The sequence below is a fragment of the Nicotiana tabacum genome, chromosome 1 (genome assembly GCF_000715075.1).
Source record: "Nicotiana tabacum cultivar K326 chromosome 1, ASM71507v2, whole genome shotgun sequence".
Taxonomy (NCBI): Eukaryota; Viridiplantae; Streptophyta; class Magnoliopsida; order Solanales; family Solanaceae; genus Nicotiana; species Nicotiana tabacum.
Window position 1 is genome coordinate 25,331,008 of NC_134080.1, and position 12,230 is coordinate 25,343,237.

Genomic DNA, 12,230 nt, shown 5'->3' on the forward strand with positions numbered 1-12,230 from the left:
CTTCTCCAAAAGTTTGCACAATGGGTTCACCACCTTAGAAAAGTCCTTGATGAATCGGCGATAGAAACCCGCATGATTCAAGAAGCTCCTCACACCCTTCACAAATGTAGGGGGAGTTTAGAGATCACCTGAATCTAGGCCTTGTCAACCTCAATAACATGCTTTGAAATTTTGTGGCCGAGGACAATGCCTTCCTCTACTATGAAGTAACACTTCTCCTAATTCAACACCAAATTTGTATCCTCACATCTAGCCAAAACCTTATCCAAATCTTTTAAAAAATCTTCAAATGAATTCATTACCACGGGAAAATCATCTCAAGAATATCCTCCACCATGTCGGGGAAAATAGCCATCATACATTGTTGAAAGCTTGTCGGTGCATTACACGACCCAAATGGCATCCTTGAAAATGAGAAAGTACCATAGGGACATGTGAATGTGATCTTCTCTTGGTCCTCGAGAGTAATAAGAATTTGATTGTAGCTAGAGTATCCATCAAGGAAGCAATAAAAAGCACGTCTGGCCAACCTATCAAGCATTTGATCAAGAAATGGAAGTGGGAAATGACCTTTCCAAGTGACTTTGTTGAGTTTCCTATAGTCCATGCACACTTTCCACCTGGTAACGGTTCTTATGGGGATCAATTCATTCTTGTCATTTGTTACCACAGTCATGCCCCCTTTTTTGGGACATATTGCACCAGAGAGGTCCACAAGCTATGGAAAATGGGGTAAACAACCCCAGCATCCAACCACTTGATTACATCCTTCTTCACCACCTTTTGCATTGGTTCATATAGCCTCACTTATGTTCAATGGAGGGTTTGTCACCCTCCTCCAAAATAATCTTGTGCATGTAAATGATGTGGCTTATGCCCCCGATAGCTGCCAAAGTCCATCCAATTGCCCTTTTTCTCCTTTGTAGCACCTCCAATGTAGACTCTACCTGCATGTTAGTTAAAGAAAAAGGAAAGAATAACTGGTAAAGTTGAATAAGGGCCAAGAAATTCATACCTGAGGAGGTAATGGCTTTAACTCCAATGTGGGAGGCTCCTCGATTGAGGGCTTTGTTGGAGGAGTCTTTCGATTCTCAAGATCCAAAGACAACTTTCGGGGCTTATAAGTGTACGACACCATGTATTGCAATGGATTTTCACACTCCACATAGCCATCACCCTACTCATCATTTTCAAGATTGAGCAAAACGGCTTCCAAGTTGTCCTCAACTTTCATTGTGGCACTAGTATCATCAACAATTACGTTGCTCACCAAATCCATGAACAAACAAACTTCAATACTATTCGGTCGCCTCATTTATTTGCACACATGGAAGACCACCTTTTCGTCGACACAGGGGAAGTGAGCTCACCGACTTCCACATCAACAAGAGCCTTCCCATTAGCAAGGAAATGTCTACCCAAAATGATAGGAACCTCATAGTCCACTTCACAATCAAGAATCATAAAGTTTGTCGGGAGGATGAACTTGTCAACTTCAACCAACACATCATCAATAATACCCAAAAGACTCTTCATTGTTCGATCTGCCATTTGCAACCTTGTGGATGTTGGTCTTGGTTGCCCAATTCCCAAAGTTTTGAACACCGAGTAGGGAATCAAGTTGATACTTTCCCAAAGATCACATAGTTCTTTGGCAAAGTCGACACTCCTAATAGTGCAAGGGATTGTGGAAGAGGCCAGATCTTCCAACTTAAGAGCCATGGATTACACAATAGCATTCACTTGATGTGTTATCTTAATGGTTTCACAACTCATCGATCTTTTCTTGGTTACCAAATCCTTCATGAATTTTGCATATCCCCGCATTTGTTCCAAGGCTTCAACTAATGGCATATTAATAGACAAACTCTCCATCATATTAATAAACTTTTTGAATCGATTCTCAATGATTTGCTTTTCAAGCCTTTAAGGTTATAAAGGAAGAGGCCTTGGCATTGGTGCTTTAGCCTTTTGCACTACCGTTTCCGGTATGTCAATCACGTGTTCTCTAGACAGGTTCACTTCTTTTTGCATCTCCTCCACACTTGCATCAATATCAATTCTCACTTCTTCATTAGCTTGAACCTTATTGCTTGGGATTTCATCTTCTTGAACCACAACATCTTCATCCACAATCCTTCTTTGATTTGAGGTGGTTTCATCTCCACCTTTTCCACTTCTAGTTGTCACAGCCATAGCATGTCCTGTATTATTCCCACCCTTCGGTTTACCACCGTATTTCTAGGTAGTGTCCCCTTAGGATGAGTGTTCAAATCTTGTGAGATTTGGCCTAATTGAACCTCCAAATTGCGGATAGAAGTGTTGTGAGAGGCTAATTGAACATTGGAGTTGGAATTCTTCTCCATTATTTGTTTAAACATATTTTCAATTCTCCTATCTTATTGTTAGAAGAGCTCGGGCCTTGAGAAGGGTATGGAGGTGGATTGCTCGATTGTTGGAACATCGGGGCCTTTAAAAACCTGACCCCGGTTGTTGTTATTGTTCCACCCTCCTTGATAATTACCTCCCCAATTGATTTGGTTGTTACCACCCCAATTGTCTTGATGATTACCACACAAATTGCCTTAGTTACCTTTATTATTCCAATTTCATTGATTATTGTTACCACCACTCCAATTGCCTTGGTGGTTTTGGTTGCTCCAACTTCCTTGGTTTCCTTGTGACCTCCATTGTTGTTGATTTTGTCCTTGAGCATTGTTTCTTTGACCTTGTTAATTGTTAACATATTGGACTTCTTATTCTTGATCATTGAATGAATCACATTGATCATAACCACTAGCATCTTTCATGAATTGTTCTGGATGGTTTTGCATTTGTTGACCTTGTTGTCGTCTCTTATTTACCATCGCATTCACATTTTCCATTGCATTCACTTGTTCTGGCCCTTGAAATTGTTGAAGATGAGCTTTGGCCAATTGGTTCATTGTGGTTGTCAACTCGGCAATATCTTGCCCATGATCATGTAGCTTCTTGTGTAGGTGAATGACATTAGGGTCACCTTGCAGAACATTGGCTCTACTTTTCCATGCCAAAGAGGTATCCTCCATCTCATCAAGAATTTCACAAGCTTCAGCATAAGAGTGTTCATGAAGTTCCCTCCGGCGAGTTGATTTACCACACATTGATTTGTTGTGTTGATCGCTCTGTAGAATGTTTGTTAGATCATGGCCACGGTCATATCATTGTTTGGGCATTCTTTGACCATGGTACGATATCTTTCCCAAATCTCGTGCAATGGCTCATTGGGTTCTTGCTTGAAAGCAAGGATCTCATCCCAAGTGTGGATGGAATAATTGGAAAATCTCTCTAACTAGTCCAATGCCTTTCCCCATGAGAAAAGGGAAATAGCTTCAACCGCAGCGCATCCTCGGTGACATTTGTTTGCTTGCTCCCCAAACAAGTATCGACGAACCCTTTGAGATGCTTGTAATCATTTTGACTCGGAGCCCCAGTGAACAATACTTGTTGCTCAAGTAGTGTAAGCATCACATTGGCGATTTGGAAGTTGCCCGCCCTAATGCAGGTTAGACTATAGCACTTGCATAACCCTCGTTCAGTAAAAATTGGTGAGTTGTTGCTATTTGTGGACGTGGGAAAGGGGCGAAAACATTATCTTGAGGCGGGCGGCCTCGTCTATTTTCTTGAGGTTCAATAGGAACCTCCTCAACTTGGTCATCATCCACATCCTCCCCTACTGGCAAATTCCTGATAAGCTCATTATTGAGAGTCACTTTTGTACCTAAAAGTAATTCAAAAATAAAGTTAGTGACTCAGAATGACAAGAAGACAAATCACACAAAAACCTATACATATAGCTTAATCCATTTCACTCCCAAGCAACGGCACCAAAAATTGATGTTTCCCAAATGCACACCACAAATATAGGTAGTGAGTTCACCCAAATTTCTTGTTAGTCAAGTTTTCCTAGACTTCGTCTCTCTTTCTCAAGTAGAGACTAAGTCAAATAGGCATGAATCAATGTTTGCAACCATTAATTCTTGAATACAAGCATGAACAAAGCTAAATATCACTAACCCAATCACAAACAACCCCTAAATCAAACACCCATTAAGCACCCACACTAGGGTTGGGCCATAACCCTAGCTAGAAATTTAGCTACTCATGAAAATTGAAGAAATACAAGAAGAAATTAAGATAGAATGCATAATAATTGATTAGAGAAAGAAATTCTAATGTTTAGAAGTTAATCAAGTACAACATTACTCAAAATAGCAAACAAAATGGCTCAGGTGCTCTTCCTAAAACTAAAATTGACCTAAAATGACAAAAAGTTCTATTTATACTAAGCTGAAAATATCTGACAAAAATGCCTCTACGAAGGTTGTGCGGCCGCATAATTCTAGCGCAATTCGCACAATGATCTAATGTGGCCACACAATTATCGTGGGGTCCGCATTCTTGGAACTTGGGGCTTGATACTTCAGGGCTTCTGCGATCCGCATAAAAATGAGTGCGGTCGCACAAAAATGATGCGGTCCGCACTCCTTGACTTTGAACTTGAACCCAGCATTCTGATTCTTCACTTCTATGGACCACATAATAATGAGTGTGGTCGCACTTGACATCCTGTGGTCGCACAATTTCGGTGCGGTCCGCATGCTTCAACTGGCCCTAAGAGTAGCTCTCTGAATCTCCTCTGTCGTGGCCGCACTATTGGCCTTTTTGCCCTGTTTTGGTACTTGTTCACTTTTGGCTCTTTTATGAGTTGATTTTGAGTTCTTTGGCTTATTTCCCAACCTATACAAAAGCACATTTCATTAGTTCTTGGTAGTACCTTTTAGCATTTTTGAGCTAAAATGCAAGTAACAGAGAACAAATAAGTGGTTAAAATGCCTCCTTATCACTTATCACTTTGATTTGTGGGCGAGTTATGAGAAAGATTAAAGATTATAATTGTATTGTACTTATGTAGTGTATTTTAAGCACGTTTCTTATATTCGGTAACTTCCTTCCTTTTCTTGTGGAGCAGGACGAACGCCTTGGTAGTATATAGATGCATCTATGGATCATGTCGTACGTCCCTCGATAGTGTACATGTTATTCTAGATCAGACCGAACGACCTCAGCAGAATCGTGCGTTATCTCTACTAATTCGAACATTCACAAGATAAACCTTCCACTGATGCCCGGCATTTTATGGTATTTCTTGTTTATTTGGGATTGACACTTGGCCATTTCTGAGATATCAAGGTAGAATGTGAGATCGAGAAATTTATGCATTAAAAGGAATAATTGGAACATTATGATATTACAGATTTACTTTACTATTGTGGTGCACTTCATATATGTCGTGAATTATTATATCATTTTATTGGACCTCTAGTAAGTGTCGATGTCGATCCCTCATCACTACTTCTTCGGGATTAGGCTAGATACATAGTAGGTATGCGTTGATTTACGTACTCATGTTGCACTTCCGTGAAGGATCTGACAAGTCATTTGAAGATTATCTTGTCCTCTAGGCACACCTGTTGAGGAGACTTTATGTGAGCTGCAATATAGACTACGCATCGCGGCCTACTGAGTCCCCATTGTACTATTTATTTTCTCATGTCTTATTTACACTCAGGACAGATGTTGTATTACTGTTGTACTCTTTAGAAAATTCTCATGCACTTGTGACACCGGATTTTGGGGGTTCTTATGGGTTGTTTACTATTGTAATTGTGCAATTATTATTATTTATCCTGGAACTTCTATCTTATACCATTAAATTAATGAATATTGAGATTTTTGAAGTAAAAAAAATGACTAAATAAACTGATAAATCGACGTGGCTTGCCTGAAGGCGACATTAGGCTCCATCACGACTTATAGTGGATTTTGGGTCGTGATAGCTTGGTATTAGAGCGTTTGGTTCACATAGGTGTCACGAGTCATGAGAAATTTTAGTAGAGTTTTGCGGATCGGTATGAAGATGTTTGTACATATCTTCGAGATGCTACAAGAATGTTAGGAGCACTTCCTTTCTTGATTCCTTATCGTGCGATTTGATTCCTTTGAGGAATATGCCTTTATTTACTTCCTACCCATTTTTATACGATGTTCATCGCCTGTGTCAATTGGGCATCAAGGAGTTTCAGTGGTACTATAGATATGGAGTAGGATGTTTCTCCCTGCGCATTAGAGCAAGTTATTTTTGCGTACTTGCGGAAGGAGGTTCTGTCATTTCAGCTCTGTAGTTGTATTTTTGCTTGTTTCAAGGCTACGCACAGATTGCTATGATATTAAAAATTGTTATCGTACATTGTTAGTGTAAGGGTAGGGTGCTCATTTATGTGTCGGCACAGTGAATGACTCAAAAGGAGGGTTTTTTTCTCAGTGCATGATTCAGAGGTTCAGCATTTAATTCCAACGGAGGAAAGGCAAATGGACTATAGATGTCCTGGTTTGATTAATGAAGTGACGAGACTCGATACTTTTGGGTGTGGTGTAATTCTCAATTATGAGGTGGAGTCATTGTCTTTGTTGAATGCATTGAAGTTCACAGGTGTTATGGTCTTCTTTGATTTACCTTTGGGGTAGGGCATTGTGAAATGGTGCCAGAGAAGCGGTAGTCAGAGTTAGTGGAGTGTATCGATTTTTGAATCAAATCGGTATGTTTAATGTCGATGGCTTGAGAAAGATAGTCTTCTTTTGAGAAAGATAGTCTTCTAGGAGTCGTAGAGTTGGTAACAATTTATTAGTTTAGGTGCTACAGAGATGGATTTTAATTTTAGGCATCTGGGTAGCGAAAGATGAGGAAGGACATGGTTGGAGGTGTCTCGCGGTGGTTGAATTACTACCAGATATAAAAAAAGAGCAGAGGTCAAGTAAGTACTTAAAGAAGATGGTTTATCCGAACTGGGAGTAGCAGGGTAGCATATGGATTTTGTGGTAGGAATCCACTTGTTTGAACAAAGTTTGGAGCAATTTGGGAATCATAGTGGAAAAGTGACTAGGTCTATATATCATATATGGGATGTTGGCTATTGTACTGAGGAACATTGAATATGGTAGAAATGAGTTTGCTTGAAATGAAGTGGAATGCAATATGACTTCGAGTGTGGAATGTACTATTGGACTTTCAGTTGATGTCAACAGGAAATGAACAGACTTGTACAACTAGTGGATGAGTGCGGGCTCAGGAGGGCCGACTAATTTCGTAGTTGTTGTACCCAGTGCAGCGCAATGGGAAGATGTCGGCATGGGAACCTTCAAGTGGGTTATCTCCTTTGAGTCATTTAGCAGTTGCATGATTTTGATGATGTTCTGTGAACAGTTCTACTTACTATCTAGCGGGAGGTCGAACAGGCGATCATGGCTGATAAATCCAAATGTCCATGCAAAGTTTAATAAGAAACTACAGGAATTTTGGCGGGTTAATTGTGTAAGATCATGGTAATTGGGAATGAGGAATCTTGGTAGGTACCAGGATTATGTAATTGTAGCTTCAAGCTGAGTGGGGGAGCCCCACCATCTATGATTGGATCATGTGGTTGTCTGCTTGTGCAGTTTCGGGTTATCGGTGTATTGGTAGGTTATTACGACTAAGGAAATAAAACACAAGTGGTAATTTAACCAAAGGATTTGAGGAATATGTGTTATATTTAGTCCTTATCGATTTATGTTCAGGTTTTAAGAAGACTTAGAATTTCTGCTTCTGGTGGATGCAATGTACAAGGGAAAAGAATTCAGTCGGGTGCCCCTTTCAAAGGGTGTTCACGTGCTAGCAGTGCACTAGAGTTTGGCTTATATTCAGGACCAAGTTAGAGTGGGTAACTTTCAACGGTTGTCCTAGTGGGTTCAAGAATATAAGTGCAGTTCCTAAGAACTTGGAATGTTCTATGTTATATTTAGGTATGTAGTGCAGTATTGGTGGAAAGGAAGAAATAGATTCGGATTCACGAAATGTCTTACAGAATGGGTGTACCAGTTGGTGATGTTATTGGGTGCCGTAAGGAGAATATGAGATGATTCATGACTGATAAGACGGTGTGGTCTTGTGATGTAGGTCATTGGGGACGAGTGCCAGTTTTGTTCGTGACGCATTTGAATAAAGCAATTATTATTTCTAAGGCAAGTCGAGAATAAATTGGAAGAAGTTGGGTCGGTTAGTAATGGTTGAATCAACATGATTATGGCAGTGATCAGTTTCTATAGCGTGAAGTTATACATGTGGTTTGTGATTGTATGTGCTGGATTAACAACCATTATAATTCGATTAATTTGGTAGGTATCTAATTCGAATGGACTTATGGTGTAAATGGATTTCGGAAGAGTTGTGACGGTTTATATAACGACTTGAGATTTGTATTTTCTGTAATGTGGGAACTCAGTTGCATGTTTTATTAGTTCTTCTGGTATGAGCTAAGTGAAAGGCTCTCAAGTCAATAAAGTTTTTATTTCACTGGTAGTTCAGGAGTTATGATAAACTATAGTATTCTCACATAGCGGCGTCATAGGTGTAGAGAGCGGCATGGGAATTTGAAAGCTGAGTATCAAAGCTACATTTCGATGTTAATAAGATGTCACGAGCTCAGATGAGCATGGGTGAATTCAGATGTTCAGAGTAAGCTGACATTTTGTTTAGTGTCACATGAGAATGGTGTTTTGTGAAAGAGGCTTTGGGTATTGATTTGCGGATTTTGATTCGCTTTACAGAATTAGAATGGTTAGTAATATAGATGTGCGGACCTTTGTACTTAAGTGGAGGGTTGTGGGAGCGTACCCACGTAGAGATTTGTATAAGTGTGACATGTTAGTCACGTGATTGCTAAAGACTAAAACCAAGTATGTAGGTTATGGTAATATTGAAAATACGAGAGTTTAAGTTGGAGAGGCACTCTATTCCTTGGGTTGTGGACCGTGTGAATTTGTTCCAGATGTGATGACTATACTTATGTGTCATGAATAGGTCATTATGGATCCTTGAAAGGTTATTAGCCCAGTATGGTATGATCAGAATCGGCTAGAGGTCCATTTATGGTTCTAGATATGGATGTGTGCTCTACCCCAGACTGAGTGTATTCATTCAGTATAGCATTTCTAATGGAGGAGTCTTCGGGTATTGGATGTTATTTTCGTCGTCAGCTATTTTATGTAATACTCTATTATGCTATAGAGGTTGTGAGACAGCTTGATTATTCACACATGTGTTAAGGTCCTAGTAGCTGTGGTGTTTTGTGAGCAGGATGGCTCTCGAGATGCAGATCATATATCGCACCTTAGTTGTGCTTAGGTTTTGTAACGTATGGTGCTACTCATCTCCCTAGGATAGTATTATGTATTTGGCATGCTTATGGTCGATAATCAGGCATTTTTAAGTATAACCATTTTGGCTTGATGTGTGTTTTCTTCTTGATTGTTATGTGTGGATTGGGTGGCACACCGCCACGGGTATGTTGTATGGATCAGGTTGTGTTCTCGCAACGATGTCATGTTTGGATCAGGCTGCACGCTCCAACATTGCCATTTTTGGGTTGGGTTGGACGCCGCAACGGTGTCACACTGGGTCAGGTGGCACTCCGCAACATTAAGATGTTGAGCATAGTTCCATACGCTCATTTTGTGTGCTTTGTTTTCATCCCTGAGGTAGGTTCATAGCACCTATTCGGCTATGTTATTCGTTACAAGGGCTGGGTAATTCCCAGTCAGAGATCGTTCTTCTTTATGAGTTATATTCGAGTTTGTAGCTTGTTGGAGCTTTGTTGGCTTCATATGAGATTTTGGCAGTGTTTAATATGGATTATTGGCTAAACACCTTGCATTCGGAGAGACGAGGTTATTGGACCTAGGATCAGCGCTATTGGAGTTATGAAGGTATATTAAAAGAGCAATTATTTGTAACGACCCGGCTGGTTGTTTATAGAGTATTAGCCCCCTATCACCCATCTACTATTTTGTCTATTCATTTTTATGCTTATGTGACTTGCCGGGAGTCTTTTTTTTGGTTTCAAGGATTTTTACCGTAGTTGGGATTGTGTGAAGACGACTCCAAAATGGAGTTTCGTCGGTTCGTTAGCTCCATTGGGTTGTTTTAGACTTATGAGCGTGTCCGGATTGTGATTTGGATGTCCGTAGTTAAATTAGGCTTGAAATGGCAAAAGTTTGATTTTTGGGAAGTTTGACCGGGAGTGCAATTTTTTATATCGGGGTCGGATTCCGATTCTGGAAGTTGGAGGAGGTCCGTAATGTCAAATGTGACTTGTGTGCAAAATTTGAGTCAAACAGATGTGTTTTGATAGGTTTCGGCATCGGTTGTAGAAGTTTGAAGTTTCAAGTTCATTAATCTTGAATTGGGGTGCGATTCATATTTTTAGCATTGTTTGATGTGATTGAAGGCTCGACTAAGTTCGTATGATGTTTTAGGACTTGTTGGTAGGTTTGGATGAGGTCCTGGGGGCCTTAGGTGTATTTCTGATGGTTAACAGATTGAAGATTGATTTCGGAAGATGGCAGAAGTTCAGTTATCTGGTGCATCTAGTTTCCTTCTACGTATTCGCAAAGGCTTTCTCACATTCACGAAGAGGAGTTGGAGATCACTGGGATTTTTGCCTTCACATTTGTGATGCATGTGCCGCATTCGCGAGGCACTGAGGTTTTAGGTCTACACATTCGTGATAGGGTCCTCATGTTCGCGTAGAGGAGAAGGTCCGTTGGGTCTCCAGGCTTTTAGCCTATGCGATCGTGTAGAGAAGAACACATTCGCAAAGGATCAGGAAGGTAAAGCTCTGCATTCGCATCTGTCGCATAGGCCATTTTTGTGGTTGTGACTTATTATTCTTCCCGATCGCTATGAGGGTCCCGCAATCGTGATGCATAACACCTGGGCAGATTTGCAAATCTGAGAGCTCAGATTGAGCCGAGATTTTGAGGGATTTTTAGAGGAAACCTTTGGGTAAGTATTCTACACTTGTTTTTTATTAATATCCACTATTCTATCATCAATTTCATCATTGAATTAGGTTTTAGGGTGAGAAATTTGGGGGGGGGAGTTGGAAAGTTCTTAAATAGAATTTTGGGTTTTTGATTGAGGTTTTGGTATTGGATTGAGTAATTTCAATGCGGGTGAACTCATTGTAGAATGGATTTTCATATTTTGAGACTTTTACCAGCTTTTGAGAAGTGGGCCCGAGTCGACTTTTTGGGGCGAATTTCAAATTTCTTGCTAATGCCTTGATTTCATTCATTAGATTAGTTTCTTATAGTTATATTTATGGTATGTAATTGCTTTTGGCTAGATTTGAGCCATTCAGAGTCGGAAGGTCGAGGAAAAGGTATTTTTATTGACTGGCTTGAGTTAAATGGCTTCCCTAACCTTGTGTTGGGGGAATCCCCTTAGGATTTGGTACTATTGTGACAAATCTATGACATGTGAGAGCCGTGTATGCAAGGTTACGAGTGCGTACACGAGCTAATTGTTCAAAATCCGGTTTTAATGAACAATAACATGTTATATCTTAAATGAGTCATCCCAACATGTGTAGTTATCCTGTTTAGCCTAATATCGTATGTCTACAAGTCTTAAATGCTTATTTGAAATATGTGCAGCATGCTAAGTTGAATTACTGCTTTTCCTTGACTTGTATTTAGTCTTAAACTGTAGGATTTCTTGCTGTTAATTGTTGTTTCCATCAGTTTTGAGTTGTATGTTTACTTTTGGGACTATGAGGCGGTACTTCGGGAGATCCTCGTTGCATATTTACTTTTTGGAATACGAGGCGGTACCTCGAGAGATCCCCTATTGCATATTTACTTTTGGGAATACGAGGCGGTACCTCGGGAGGTTCCCGTTGCATATTTACTTTTGAGACTACGAGGCGGTACCTCGAGAAATCCATTGTGGAGTATTTACTTTTGGGACTACGAGGTGGTACCTCGGGAGCCCCCCTATTATTTACCCCTTATTTGTTGTGTAGTTTCCTCCTCAGTATTCCTCGTTGTTAAATTCTCAATCTTTCATTTTATTGCTATATCGTTTGCTTTAATTATTATATCCTTGTAGGTCCCTGACCTAACCTCGTCACTACTCTACCGAGGTTAAGCTTGGTACTTACTAGGTACCATTGTGGTGTAATCATGCTACTCTTTTGCACATATTTTGTGTGCAGACCCAGGTACCTCCTACTAGCCTCGCTATAAGTAGAGTGTAGTGCTGCTGCTATGGAGACTTCAAGGTATATCTATCAGCGTCTGCAGACCTCAAA

General features: G+C 40.2%; 1 protein-coding gene across 1 annotated transcript; it reads right to left on the reverse strand.

Moving 5' to 3' along the window:
• Positions 1-1,311: 1,311 nt before the first annotated feature.
• On the reverse strand, positions 1,312-1,722 carry LOC142162222 (uncharacterized). The gene has a single exon (XM_075218548.1). The coding sequence runs from the start codon at positions 1,720-1,722 to the stop codon at positions 1,312-1,314; it is 411 nt and encodes a 136-aa protein (XP_075074649.1).
• Positions 1,723-12,230: the final 10,508 nt, after the last annotated feature.